The 15,439-nt window shown below is 39.4% G+C and overlaps 1 protein-coding gene across 3 annotated transcripts in view; it reads right to left on the bottom strand.

Annotated features, from left to right (window-relative positions):
- The window catches only part of eif4h (eukaryotic translation initiation factor 4H), a 15,047-nt gene extending 4,972 nt beyond the window's left edge, over positions 1 to 10,075 (bottom strand). For all 3 annotated transcript variants that reach the window (XM_015392968.1, XM_015392969.1, XM_015392966.1), the window contains exons 1-4: positions 9,968 to 10,075; positions 4,795 to 4,982; positions 1,601 to 1,665; positions 127 to 223 (exon numbers count right to left, since the gene is read on the bottom strand). In XM_015392968.1, the coding sequence (XP_015248454.1) occupies positions 127 to 223; positions 1,601 to 1,665; positions 4,795 to 4,982; positions 9,968 to 10,017 (400 nt within the window). In that variant the 5' untranslated portion in view covers positions 10,018 to 10,075. The remainder of the gene's footprint in view (positions 1 to 126; positions 224 to 1,600; positions 1,666 to 4,794; positions 4,983 to 9,967) is intronic.
- Positions 10,076 to 15,439: the final 5,364 nt, after the last annotated feature.

The raw sequence follows: 15,439 nt of genomic DNA, 5'->3' as shown, positions 1-15,439 counted from the left end.
CAGATCCACAGCAGGATCAGATCCACAGCAGGATCAGATCCACAGCAGGATCAGATCCACAGCAGGATCAGATCCACAGCAGGATCAGATCCACAGCAGAACCACCTGCCGTTTCGGTGATCATACCTCTACTGTCGTCTTTCCTGAAGCCGAAGCCGCTGCCTCCTCGTTCTTGCCTTCGTCCTTCTGCGATGTCCACCCTCAGTGACCTGTCGCCTAGCAACTGCAGAGGTCACATCGTTAGTCTGACAGGATAGCACAGCTGCATAGCCTGTTTGAATTCCTGATCATCATAACCAAAAATGCACCAGCAGATCATCTTAGAGGAGTTCCCAGTATTCCTGAATAACTTTACAACGGGTATAAACCATGTGCTGCTCTAAAAGCCCCTCACACCTTCACCATTTAGACAGCTTTTTTCTGTTGTACGAAAAATCTGGAAAACGCCGGCAGATGTTAGGAGCACGCTGAAACATGTTGACATGCAGAAAGCACAAAGAAATTTTGCTGTATGCCAGCATGCCATACGCGGGTCATAAGTTACAGGTATATTATCTGATTGTTGACATACGTTAGGTTACGTTATATGTTGTGGCGTCTAGCTTATCCAAAACCTATGAGTAACTTGTGCATAACTGATGCGTAACTTCTCAAGAACTGATCTTCAACGCATTTCAACATTACTGACGTGTTCCAGACGACCACTGAACGTGTTTCTAACTTACAGCTACTGTTTAATGGCGTATTGGCCGCGTTTTGGTATAAAAGGAGGTTGACAGGAGGAAACTGTCAGTTCTCCTCCAGACTTCATCCCCATCATAGGGTGAATGTGAATGATCCTCCCTGCGTTCATGCCCACGGCCAATAAACTTCCTAGCAGACGCTCTTTTTTTTGGGCAGGCGCTAAGCAGCAGCTAGGTTAATACCGCAATAAAAAAGGTATTTTTATGCAGGCCGGGCACCCCCAGGTGCATTACTGCCCCGCTCAGGACACTGGCTTGTGACATTTCATAGGCATTAAGCAGCCCATGCATAAGTTCGGCTGTTGTTGGACATAAGTTCTGTACTCATTATGAATACTCTACATACGTGCCCAAAATAAAAATAAAAAAATCCATAGAAAGTTCAGCGTATGCCAGCGTTTTAGGAGATTCTGTGACATCAGGCATACGCTGGCTAAATTAGTAAGGTGTGACAGGTTAAAGGTATAGTGGAGGATGTTCTTTTTGCGGGGGGATCACCTAAATAAGTGGTCCTCCTAATTGTCAATCATTCTGGTAAAATGTTTACATAAAGGCCGTCCTTCGTGCTCATCCCCCCATTTCCACGTTAGTGGAAAAATTGCAAATCTTCTTTAGGAAAGTAAGCTCGCATGAGCGATGCAAACGGCAACTTTTAAACAGAGCGTGCAGGAGGAGAAATGGGCTCTAAATGCTGTCGCACACCTTTGATAGGCGTTCCCTCTGGGGAGCGGGTACAAGGTTGCGCATGTGCATTTTATTTAAAAAGACAGAGGGCAGCTCTTTTAAAAAAATGTGAGAAAATCCTCGACTATACCTTTAATATCAAAGCTGTGTTTGCTTTTTCAGGAGATACTTACCGCACCGTCGTACGTCAAAGCTTCTTTTAAGGATTCCAAATCATCAAACTCAACATAACAAAACCCTAAAAGAGACAAAAAAATAAAATAAAAAAATTAGACTCATAGTTTTTATCCTTTATCTTCAGTCTTCAGTAAACTAGTATAACAACTTTGATTACTCCAACTCAATAAAGCAATAAGCTTAATAGTTTCTAAAAACAAAATAGTTTTTGAAGATATTGAAATCTTATTTTGATATTTTATATATAAATATGGAAACTTATCAGTGTTTTAGAATTAAGTTTCTTATGCAGTTATATTTTTGATTATTCAAATAACAATTGTATTCTATACACCAATTTAGTAAATATCTGATTTTTTTCCCCATTATTTACATGATTTTTATATTTTACTATGCATTTTATAAATAAAACTACTTTTTATGACCTGTTAACATGGATCATAGAATGAGTTTTAGACTTCAGCTAACAGCAAACACATTCTTTCCTTTCAAACACAACAGACATGTATTCATGTCATGCATTCTTGTATTTCTCGTTTGTATCAATTAAAGAAGTTTCCAGATTGGGGATACTGTTAAACATGGCAACAGGGGCACCAACTACAGCCCTCTGCTGCAGGGTGACAGCAGAGGGCGCTACAGAGCAACAGTTATTCCAGCAGCTCAATAAGGGAGTCAGAAAATAGACAGAAACTTCGGTGTCAGAAGTTTGTAGTGAAAAACAAAAGGCATGAAGTAGAAAAGATGAGTTCATTTCAACAAACAGACAGATGGCATCTTCAGGGCATTAATCATCTTTTCTCGGCATGTAAACAAACCTGTTCTGCCTTCAACCAAAGCAACACAGAGTCAAACTTCAAACTTAGAAAGAGGAAAACTGCAGAGCTCTTCTAACCTATTTCTGAGCAGAAAAGCCGTTGCTTTTACAAACAGTTTTCAATCTGAGGAGTCTGAGCTGATTGCAGAATGCATTGCAGCGACAGTGGAGAGAAAAACTAACAGCAGAAAGCCTCCAGTAGAACCAGGGAGGAATCTCAGCAGACTGGCACAGCTACTCCCTAAATACCAGATTTCTGGATTTCTGTGACTCAAAAGTCATAGGCAGAAGGAAGCCATTGTCCTGATGTTTTTTAAATCAGTGATTTAATAGGCAGGTTGATATATTATCAGATTTGTTATTTGTATTAATTATGCCAGATTGGTACATTCCCATTAGCTGTGTTTCCATCAACATGTGATGCCAATTTAGAGCAAACTTTTAAAAAATGGAGGGACAAAAACAGGAAATGGGAATTAAACGTGCATCTAAATTTAAACCTCCATCCATTGGAGCAAATAAACGAGGCTTGGTGAAGCGCAGCGTAGTCATACGGTGGCGTTACTCTGTGCTGTAGAAAGCAGTGAGTAGCATAAGCTAGCTAACGCGGTGTAGGTACCAGATCTGCTCGGGGCCCCGCCCCTTCTTATAACATAAACGTATGGCAACTCCACTCGGACAAACTGTATTGCATCTGTTTCTTAAGGATCAAGTCTCTTTTGGAGTCTCAACATATAACTACCTATGTTTGCTATTATTTTACGTTTCATTGATGATCTAAAGTCGCCAAAAGTAGAAAACAATCATTCAAAGTCTTGAAAGAAAGTACGTTGATCTCTGCCATTTAACAAGATGACAATAAAAAGACTAATTTTTATTCTTTTCATTAAGATCTGAGGACAGGAAGGAAAAATGGAACATGTAAAAAATGACTTTCGTAGATATTTTAAACAAATCAAACAGTTATTTTACTTCTAGAAAACAATAGTTGTTTTTGAGATGAAGTTAAAGGTATTGTAGCGTAATATGGCTAACTGACTGAGCTAAAAGAAGCTAACCTGTTAGCTACTGAGCACAGCTAGCTACAGCGCTACCCAGCTTTCTCCTTTATATCTTGGTCTAACAGCTACTTTGTTCACTATAAACAGATTTTAAAAATAATCTTGTCATTAGACAGATCATTAGACGCTATGGAAGCTACAGACTCAGCATACTGACTCTGCACGATGTTATCATCGTTGTCTGGGCAACCACTATGTTTTACAACATGTGGCAACGTTCAGCCAATCATGTAACGTAACGTCACTGGCAGGAAGCAGGATGAGAGCAGATCTGGTACCAACACCGGACCACAGATCAGCAAGGGAGGTTTTGGATGCGTTGTAAACAGGTAGCTGGTATCAGTTATGCGCTGTATATCAGCCATGGTCAGCGATGGTTACAGCCATCCAACCAGCGGCGCCAGACACACATGATCAGGTAAATCACAATTTCTCTAAAAATGGATCTAAAAAAAGTTTTCCATCTCCTCTTCAACACATTTATGCTTAAAAAAAAACACCTCTAGCTGGGGTAAAATCTTTTCTTGGCAAAATCTAGTAAGTTATTAAAAAAGTTACTTATCACGTGGAAAACTTTTAGTTCCAGCTGGTTTGAATTCTGTAAAAATCTTCTGTAAACGATCTTTTCCCATCCTGTCAATCAATTAATTAAAAAAATAAAAGATCAATAAAGTACCAATTAGCAAAATAATTAAAAGACTTTTTACCACTGATTTTCAACACTTCCTCTGCCAAACCCTGACAGCATCCCTGATCTGAACCCAAACTCAACTCATCTTAGTCCTAAACCTGGCAGTTAGCATAAAAAGCAGAGGACCAGAGAACCGTCCTCGATTTCATGGTGAACTGGGAGGAATTGTCCTCACTCAGATGCCAAAACAGGAGCGTACACACCTGAGAGCCAACATGTTCCAGCATAAAGAGAAAGAGCCATATCTGCCATTACTGTTCTGATAACCATAAAAAACTCTTCATTGGTCTTTCTTGGCTAACTTTATAGCTGTGACTGTCTGTCGCAGCAATCATAGCCACATAATTACAGATGTTTCTCTGAAAAGATACAAAGTTTGTTTCAGATCACGGTTATGATAAACCTCTGATCAATGAACTAAGCAGCCTCTGAGCTAAAATACAGTCCTGTTTTAGTAATAAACATTTATTGGTTATTATGAATCCATTGAAAAAGGAAAAAATCTTTTTTATTTTAAGAAAAACCTATTTAATTTAATCAAATTACATCCAGAACTTTGCTGAACATTCCTAAAGTCTTCCAGGGATCAGAGGTCTGGTTAAAATAATAACATGCGGTCACCTTTGAACTTGTCTGTCTCTTTGTCTCTGACCAATCGCACGCTGCGGATGCTGAGCTCTTTGAAGATGACGTCGATGTCGCCCTGCACCGTGTTGAAAGGCAGGTTTCCTACGTACGCTGTGAACGGGGGCTCTGTGGGCAGTTCCTTCTGCTTCCGGGGGCCTCCAGGCCCGCCGCCGCCGCGGGGTCTGAGGGGGACACACAACAGAGACAAGCATGAGAAGACTTCTGGATCGGTAGGACGGTCAACACCAAAAAACGCTGAGTCTGTTTAAACACGAGGAGAAAACTAAGTGGACTTAAGGAGGAAGCTGCTTTATGAAGAAAACATCTGGAGCTGATGGTGGAAGGTTCGAACCAACCCTGCAAACCCATTCATTCACAAACAAACCGTTTTTCATTCTCATTTTATTCCTGAAAATAAACCAGCATTAGTCTAAAATGTTTAATTTCTTAAGGCGCGAACTGATTCAGGTGCAACTTAAAACGTACAGCTATTAGGAGTAAAAATTTTTTTTAAAAATCAGATTTTTATTCAGCAGGCTGAGCTCTTTAGAGTAATAATCAACAACAAAACAAAAGGTCCAAAGATCCCTTAATGTTTTATTTCTATCAAACCTTTGGAGGCACTGGGATCATTAGCAGGTAAACAAGGAGACAATTACCTGAGAGATCGTTTAGAAAAACAAGGATGTGTTAGAAAATCTCCATCAAACCAACAAGCTCCCACCTGGGACCGGACTTCATCGACCTCCAGAACCGTTTTAGTTTCACCTGAGGTTCTTAATCATTAAACTAAACACACTATTTCAGTAATGGATAAATCTATAGATTCATAATTAAAATAGTTTTTTGTGTGTGCGTTGATTTTTGTGGCTGTTTCTTTTTTCGTTTTTGTTTTCTGTGCTTTTTATATCAATTTAACACTAGAAAAACAACCTACAAATAAGTAAAAATGTCTTAAATTAAGTGTTTTTACCCTTAATTTGAATGAAAGATATAGTTTGCCAATGGAATTAGTATTTTTTTACTCTTAAAATAAGCTAATTAGATAATATGCACTTAAAATAAGACAATGCAAATGTGTTTTCTTATTTTAAATGTAAATTGTCTTGTTTCATTGGCAAGATGTCTTTTTTGCCTCCTCAATCTGAGAACAAATGCACTTATTTTAAGAAGAAATTACTTATTTTGATTTTCATTTTTTCCAGTGCAGGAAATGATGTCTGGTTTATTTTATTTGGCCGCTGCCGTTTTTTTTTAAATCAATAACAGGAAAAGGAAAACAATGAATAAGGATATTAATAACCTTTGTACTGTACTTTATAATAAACTTTTGGTTAAAACAAAGAACTTTGAAGTAAAAATATTGATCTAAGTTTAGTAAATTAACATTTCTAAATAAACAAACATTGGGATTATAGAAAGGAGCATCTTCATTGAAATTTAAATAGCAAAACATAAAAAATATGTGATAAAACAAATGTTCTTTTCATTTTATCTTAAAGAATCAATTAGATCTTTAATAGAAAGACTGGAAGTGTGTTTAAAATGTTAATAGTTTAAATGTCTTTATTCTTAATTACTGCTGATTAATCATTATTCTTGAGCGAATGGTTTATTTTAGAGTCTATGTCTCATTACTGCAGATCGTCTCACTATCTTTAAAATCATGTCTGTTTCTGTTGGACACTTCAGCACCTCAGCAAGGCGATTAGCTCAGAAACAAACCACTTAGTAATGCTGAATAATAAACAGATTGAGGTTTTTCTATGTTTTAAAACTCACACTAGGGGTGTAAATCACACCCATTGTAGCGATTCAATTCAGCATCAATTTCCTGACCCAACGATTCAATTATTTTTGATACTCAAGAATACACCAGGATACGATACGATTAATTGGTTCATTTTTATTTTAATTTTTTTTACCTTACAAGCTAGACAATGTTTCAAATTTGAAATAAATCAATGAAAGCTGTTATATCATTATACATTTTGTTGGAGAAACAGCAAATAACAGAAGTAGCAAATTTGTACTCCACCCAGGACTATGAAAACCCCATTCACTGAACAATAATCACGCCTCTGTGTTATAGATTCTGAAAGGCCTTGCATCATAAAATACTGCAAGTGGAAGGAGGGTAAGTGGCTAAAGGAAGCGAGGTAAAAGGGAAAAATAGGTTTAGCGCCACCGCAGTGCGGGAGTCAGAATTTTGTCCAGGAGCAAATGGATAAAAAAAAGACCCGAGGGGGGAAAAAATAAATCGATACTCTTGCGGAGTGTCGATGCATCGAATTGTCGGCTGCTGGATCGATGCATCCATACAAAGCGATTATTATTTACACACCTAACTAACAGTCAAATAGACAATACTTTATTTCTTTTCTTTATGGCCAACTTTGGATCCAACATGGCCGCTTCTCATATGAACAAATCATTAAAAAACACTGAAAAAGTGTATCTGAAATCCAAGTTGCAATTAGCGACTGCAGCTCGAAACTAAACAAATTAGAAGTGGAAATTGCACAAGAAGAAGCAGCTTAAATGACGTTTAGAAGTACTAAGAAGAGCTTTTTAAGCGGTCGCCATTGTGGACTCCCAACATCTTTGTTTTTGTCGCTTTATAAGCCGTTAACTATGGGCTCAGGTCTCTCCCGGCTCAAAGTATCCCGGTTATGGCCTAACTAGTGGAAATAAAGTCGGACAGCCTTTTACATCTATTTAGGTTTCTGGTTTGGAATGTTTTATAAATAACTTGAATAAGCATTCATTCATTTTCTCCCTGTCAGTCCTTGTCAGGGTTGCGTTGGGGCTGGTTTCTATCTCCGGCGGTTTATAGGTGAGAGACGGGGTGCACCCAGGACAGGTCGCCAGTCTGTCGCAGATAAGTTTAACAGCGTTTGAGAAAACCAACATTTTATGTTTATTTACTCAGTATCAAATACAGCTGACACAATCAATTGTTCAAATTGTTGATACGAATCTTTAAATTGAGCATATTTTAAAAGAATTAAGCCCTTCATGTTATGGAAAGACCCTCCTGGGGTTTGTCAAGAAAATGACCGCTTCTCATTAAACCAGTCGATAGATTAGATCAATCAACCACAGATGAACTCATTGGTGAAAAACACTTTAATAACCTATTTTCTATTCTGATCCTGTTATTTCTAATAACTAGTTTTTCTTAAGTGGTAAATCTCCCGTTACCAAACAGTGTGTCAATAATGGTTTCTTTGTTTATATGCATTTCTTACTCTTGTGTTTATCTGCATGTCTGTATTGTGTTTTACTTTGATGATGAATTTCACCACTGGTGGAAAATTTCATTTCTATTTTATTTCTAACATGAATAACTTAAGTGCTGATTCCCCTTCTGTGGCTTCAGCTACAAGTTTCCAATTTTTTGATGTTTTTTTTGCCACATTTCACACCCAATTGTGAACTTCAGGCATATAAATGAAGCTAATCTCAACAAACAAACCAATATTTCCTGGTTTCTCTATGATGTAGAGATTAAATCTCTTCAGCTAACCGTGGGTTCCCCCCATACAGGAACCAATCAGAAACTCCCCCATGGAGGGAATCCTGACCACCTCTGTGGACCTTCTGCTGCTCCATTCTGAGCTCCTCCCCATCGATTTACCTTCAATCAGATACATTAAAAGTTAAACATTTTATTACAGGTAAAACATGTAAAAACCTGACTGGACTTCTATGATCTCTAAGCAACGTCTCCCCTAATCACTATATAGTGGTTACGCCATTTTAGATGAGTGTCTGAACATCTAGTGATGGAGTCGTAATTTCCCACTATGCACCTTGAAAACTAGTGATCAATTCATGGTCACTAGACTAGGAAATATATCCCAGAATGCTTAGCGAGAGCTCTCCTTGCACAGCATCATGGGATTTGTTTGGCGGCGAAACAGAACAGGCAAAGTGCGAGGAGGCGGGTTAACATTACTAATGGGGAGTAAAAAGTAGTGATCATCTCTCTGTATGGTTAGTTAACTGAGTTCACTATATAGTCCCCACTTTATATGGTGATTTACCTTTTTAGGGCAAACATTGTACACAAACACTGTATTTGGATATCCTGAAATGCACAGAGTGATGTCAGACTTGCAAACTATTCATGTTCTGACTGTCACATAACTTTAGGTGCAACCTTCCAAGAAAATCTAGATAGATTCCAGCCATAGGTTAATATTTATCTATAATTAATAATTAAGGCATTTTAAGTTATTTTACTAAGTGTTTCCGAGATGAGTTGGGTTTTAATGAGCAGATATCTTTGAGAAATTTTGTGTAATCCATCTATTTATATATTAATGCATATTTAAATAACATTCTTAGTATAACACAGAAACTATGTGCAACTTCCAAACTTTGTGCATGTGTGATTTTCCTTTCATTGGTCCTTCTGATTTAATATTTAGAGCACGAATTGTCTAAAAAAATTAATTTGGATGATAAAGTTGTTTTTAACTAATATGCAAGTGTTTTTTTTCCTTCTTTTTTTTAAATTAAGATCGAATTGATGGTATGGAAATGATGACTCAGCATCTGATATTTGAATGAATAATGTGAGTGAATGGGAACCTACAGGGTGGTCATTAAAGCTGCAGACATCCTGCTGAAAACATACTGGTTCCCCAATAGAACCATTAAAACACACAGAAAGCAGCAGAGTCCGCCGCCATGTCCACTTTAACCCCACTGTGTCGGTATGTGAACATAGATCCTCATCCACAGGCTCATGTCTGAACCTGTGGATGCCTCTGTGGACACATGATGCAGCCATGCGGGCAGCTTGCAGCTGCAACCCGGCTCCACCTCATCCTCCATCAAACGCGCCACTTGTGACGCCCAGCGCCAGAACCCGATCACTGCTATACACTCCGGTCACAACAACAATTTTCTGTTCGAGATCAATTCGCCACATCACTGCATTTATAAGCAGTTAGCTCCAGCATCCCCGGTGTTTCCCGGCTGCCCTCACCGGCCTCCCCACACCCCAGCGCGGCCTGGTCCCACAGGCTCTTTGGGCACAGAGCCGACAGCTAGCAGAACCGCTCCATTTGGAATGTGTAGCTGGAGTCCGCACGCGGGATTCAGACGGAATCGGTTGAGTCCGGCTGCGCATTGACGTTTAGTGGCGGGGACTTACCCTCTACCGCCGCCGAAGCTGCCATAGGCCCTATCATCGTAGTCCGCCATTACTGCTGCTGTGTCTGAGAGGAAGGTCCTTCACGTCACAACCGAGCGGGTTCAGCTGCCCGCTCAGCGCCTGACCGAAAAACAACAAAGGCAAATTAACTAAACCACTCTAAACTAAAGCTAACCAGACCAGTATAGTCCCAATCCATGTAATTATGTGAAACTCTAAAAGAAAATTCTAAAACAATTGAAATTGTCTAGATTAATATGGAATTACAATCACAATTTAGGAAAATTATAATCTCAAATAACAGTTTTTAAAACATGGAACATGGTAACAAAATAGATGAGATCAATAAAATAAGATAAGGAATTAGGTAAAAGAATAATATATTGAAATAACGTATTGAATAATGTATTAAAATACTTATTGTAAAGGAAATCACATTGTGAAATAGTATGAAAGGGAACACCAGCTTTGAGATGTGATCTTTTTTAAAGAGGTCATAGAATGCAAAACCGATTTTACACTGTCATAGACTAATAATGATAGTTTAGTGGATGAAATGGATGTACAGAGAAGTTCAAACCCCATCAAACACTCCTTTCTCTGCAAATCTCACAATTCTAAACTTCCACCATAAAACGGCCTAATGCAAATGAATCACCGAATTGATGTAAATTTGGGGATGTTGCCTTATTTGGTTCTGGCCTGCACGGAGAAAGGGGAACATTTTCACAATCTTCTCAGAGATCTGAAGACTTGACAGGCACGGATTATGTTTTTCTTGCACAGTTCAAAGCAGGATTTGCTAAACTTCTTTTACTGAAACACGGGCTGCTGACTAGACAGGCCGGCCATTCGAACTGAGCCATCAGCTCCGGGGCTGGTCCGGGAACCCCAGCGGTCAGAGACAGAGTAGAACCGACCCGGTGATGGTATGCTTCCCCTCGCCTGCCCGGTAAGGCAGGCAGGGGGAAGCACAGGGCCACTACCGTTCGGCTACTGTCATGGGGTCAGGTTCGGTTGCTCCATCCCCAGAGCTCACGGTTCTACTCTGCTGTACTTTAGTCGACCAAAATCCCGGATGATTTTGAAATTCCCCCGGACATCTTTTTAGGTATGAAATGTAGGACATGTCTGGAAAAAAGAGGATGTCTGGTCACCCTACCATATCAACAATTTTTCAGTGAGTGAGTGCTTGTTGCTATGATGCGTCTTTGCTCAACATCTTTGCTCGTTGTAAACCAACCAATCAGTGCACAGCTCATCTTAATATTCATGAGCATACCATAAAAGGAAGAAAACCTGTCGTTTTATTCTTGGGCTTATAACCAGGCTTGCATCAGGGCTCATAGAACAGCAAATATGCCATTTTTAGCCCAACCAATGTTACACACCCATTCAGAGACCATAAGGACAGCACCAAATACTCTATATAATCATTCTATGACTCCTTTAAACAATTTAGATTGTTCAGTACACAATTTCAACAATGTTAAATTCATCCATCCATCCATTTTCTGAATGAGAATAATAGTGTTATATACCTGTTAAATGTCCTCTTAAGACTTTACAAGATGCCTGCAAGCTTGAGGGCTAAGCTCCCATTAAGATATTAGCTGTTGCTGTGGCTCAAGTCTTCTGAACACTGTTTGGGTCAGAGTTTAGAGTTCTTTTCTGCCATCTGCTGCAGTTACCTTCAAAGGTTGAAGGTCAAGTCTCCCAGGTCCTCTTTAATCATCACCATGACTTTCTCTTTATCGTAAAACCTTGAATAGCTGAGGACACTACTGCCATGGCAAGCGCATCCACAGTTGCTACAACAAGTGCCATTCAAATAAGCCAGATTTTTGCTGCTAGGACCAGGAAGCAGTACGCTTACTAGCCTCAATGCAGTAAGCATAGTGACCTAGCTGCTGCTAGGAGCTATATTACAGCTTTGGCTTGACAGTTTGTAGGCGCAGCCCATCTCACAGAGTTAAGAAAAATATATTGTTTTGGACATGTAGTGTGTATGACATATACTATTTTACTATTTACGCACCCTGATATTTTGGGGGTTTTAAAACACCAAACTTCAACCATTCTCTACATTTGTATAACTATTTTTTTTTTTGTGGCTGGGCACACTCTTCAAGATCGGGTGAGGAGCTCAGTTACCCAGGAGTACCTCGGAGTAGAGTCGTTGCTCCTGTTGGGCTATATTTCCACAATGGAGTCAAATCAAATCAATTTGATGGACCATTTCAAACCATCCCCCTTCCTGTTTGCACAAAGAAAACAAGGAACGTCTGGAAACTTCTGTCTAAAGGACCAATCAGCTGATAAGAACTCAAACCACAGCAGGAAATACCCCTACGTCATTGAGGGTTTAAAGCCCGGAGCGCGAGATCAATCTCTCTCTTCCCCCTGGGTTTCCACACAGGTTAGGAGAGGCCCATTTCACATGAAATGCTAAAAGAAAGCTAACTGGAAGTAGCTTTCGTTGTCCTGCGTCAAAAGTCAAGGATCGCAGTGTCCCATCGTGCATAGCGCCCCAAGACTAGGTGAGACGGGAATCTCCGAAGCTGAACGCTGTGTGGATCTTCCCCCCTTTGTGAGGACCTCGCTACGGACATCACGGCCTATCTGCAGGAGGACGCTTCTGCTTTGATAGCCGTAAGTAAACTTTCCTCGACCTAAAAGCCCATCAAGTTCTTCTGCTGTAGCATCAAACTAACTTAAACCTCTTCTGAGAACGGACGCCTCTGCGTTTCCCCCTCCTCCCCCCGCTTCCTTCCTGGATTGGAATACGTCTCAAAGTAGAACCCATCGACTTTTATATTTGATGCTTTAATGAGGTTCTGCGCTTGGGCGAGTAGGTAGATAGGAGAAACTTGAATTAACGCTAATGTTTAATCTGTGCTGGTTATAAGAACTCTGGTTTAATGGTTGAAATAAGTGTGCTGTGAAAAGNAGATAGGAGAAACTTGAATTAACGCTAATGTTTAATCTGTGCTGGTTATAAGAACTCTGGTTTAATGGTTGAAATAAGTGTGCTGTGAAAAGTTGCAATTAATATTTCTTCCTTCCTTTCCTTCTATCCTACTTTCCTTCTCTTTCTGCTTTAATGTTAGTTTATAGAGAATTTGCCCACATTTAACCCATTGTTACAAGCTGCCCCCCCCTTCATCATAGGAAAACGGGGTCTCACACACACACACATATACGCACATACATCCCTCCCACACACACATACATGCCGCCCTGCTCCTCACGTTTGTTGAACGAACGTCTGCTGCTGTTAATGCATTTTAACCATTTATCATTTTAATCTGAATGTATTTATGTTGTTTTAATTGCACTGTTGTTATTATCATACCTGCTGCTATTCCAAATGGACATTAATGAATGTATTAACATCTGGCCTATCTTGGACAATCTCAGAAGCAAGTTAAACAGACTCTTAGGGTTTTATTCTTTTTTTTTTCTTTCAAACTAGTCACTTAGTCTACCTTGTGTTTATTTTTCTAATAGCATGTAGTGTTTTGCATAGATGTTAGATTTCTGTAATCCTGAATTATTAGAATAAAGACGTCATTGTTTAACTTGCAGTTGTCTGTGATTCATATATATATATATATATATATATTAATGGTTTAATCATTCAGGCCTGATCCACCCTCTTTTGGTAATAGTGTGAATAAACAGAGATAAATGTTTCTTTGATTGATAAATAATAGCTCTGCTGATAACCGAGCCTAGGTCAATAAATTGGTGGGGTTACCTGGATTTTAACAGCCGGTCCAGGAACCCTCCAGAGGTGAAAGGCATAAACCCTGGTAAGTAAGCAAATTAGAGCTACAATTATTCAACTAAGAACACTAAATTAATTTCACCTCATATTTTGAATAAGTGAAATAATTAACTATAACTCCAGTTCTAGTTAATCATTTATTCATTATCTGCAGGATATCATTTTGCTCAACACTCCTCCACGTCGAAANAAATAATTAACTATAACTCCAGTTCTAGTTAATCATTTATTCATTATCTGCAGGATATCATTTTGCTCAACACTCCTCCACGTCGAAAGGAGCCAGCTCCTGGTCGCCTCCCTCGGGAGGTGTTCCAGGCCATTGGGAGGAGGCCTCGTGGAAGGCCCAGGACACCCTTGAGGGTTATGTCTCTGAGCTGGCCTGGTGTCGCCTTGGGGTCCCCCCAGAGCAGCTGGAAGACGTGTGCGTGGCTCTGGAAGTCTGGGCATCTTTGCTCAGACGCTGCCTCTGCGACCCGGCCCCGGATAAACCGGAAGAAAATGGATGGATGGATGGATGGATGGATGGATGGATGGATGGATGGATGGATGGATGGATGGATGGATTGTTTTTTGTAGTTTTTTTTTTCTGAAGGGTTGTAGTCCCCACGTGTGAATGACAACGTCATGTGTGTCCAATTGGTAACAATATTTATAACGGCTGATAGCTGTCTGGATTTGTCAGATCCATCTGGAGTTCCTTTCCTAGCAAGGAAAAGGAGGTAGGAGCTATAACTTGAGCCTGTCTTCACAGCATCTCCATTTCCTGTTGAGGCCTTGATATCACTACATTTTTTCATGAACCGCCTTGACTGTATGATCTTCAACCCATACCTGGTGTGATTTTATCTTGCAGCCGTCTGGTTATTTCCTTCCATGTTTCATTTGCCTTTCTGCATCTCACATCATTATTTCTTAGTTTATTTATTACCTGGACTATTTAATGAGGATCTTTGCAATGTTTGATATTAGTTCTCCTTTGATCCATAAGACCTTTGGTGCTGTGGTATCGGTCTTCATGTGGGCTCAGTAAATCTTGAACCTTTATGTATTATAGATTAATTATCATAAATCATGTGAACTTATTTGATGAAAAAAGAATTAAGCAGTGTTATCAATGTTTTTTTTATTGGATCAAAAAAATGTATAATTTTACATTAAATCATTTTCCTTTCTTTTTCTTTTATTGTGAATTAGAAACTGCAGGCTGTCATCAGGCACTCATCAAAGCAACCAACAATCAGTCAGAACAGAATAATAAAATAAAAACAATGCTGATAGGGGTCAAGGTTGATAGGGGTCAAGTGGGTTTACATGATGGCAGGTGGTCGTATTGCATGACTGGCCAGAAATGAGTGGCAAACAAATAATTAGGGTTGTGCAATTAATTAAAATTTTACCTGACCTGCCCAACGGTTCTAAAAATAGCTGAGTTTTTGATTTAATAGAGGATTGCCCTGTCTGAAGTAATGCAATTGCAAGTGTATTTACCCCGCCCCCTCAAAGTTATCCTGTGAACCTACATGAGGAAGGTTGTTAACAGTTAGCTTTGGACAAATGGCAGAAGGATCACAAAAAACTTGGTTAACAAACAAGGGAATTCCAACTCTCTTATGGGATCACATTGGATTTGATGCAAGGGAAGAGGAGCAGAGGCATGTTACTTGCAAAACATGTTTCTT

The sequence above is a fragment of the Cyprinodon variegatus genome, unplaced genomic scaffold, assembly GCF_000732505.1.
Source record: "Cyprinodon variegatus isolate N-32 unplaced genomic scaffold, C_variegatus-1.0 Scaffold617, whole genome shotgun sequence".
Taxonomy (NCBI): domain Eukaryota; kingdom Metazoa; phylum Chordata; class Actinopteri; order Cyprinodontiformes; family Cyprinodontidae; genus Cyprinodon; species Cyprinodon variegatus.
The sequence above is the reverse complement of the archived record's forward strand: the minus strand, read 5'-3'. Positions and strand labels throughout refer to the sequence as shown.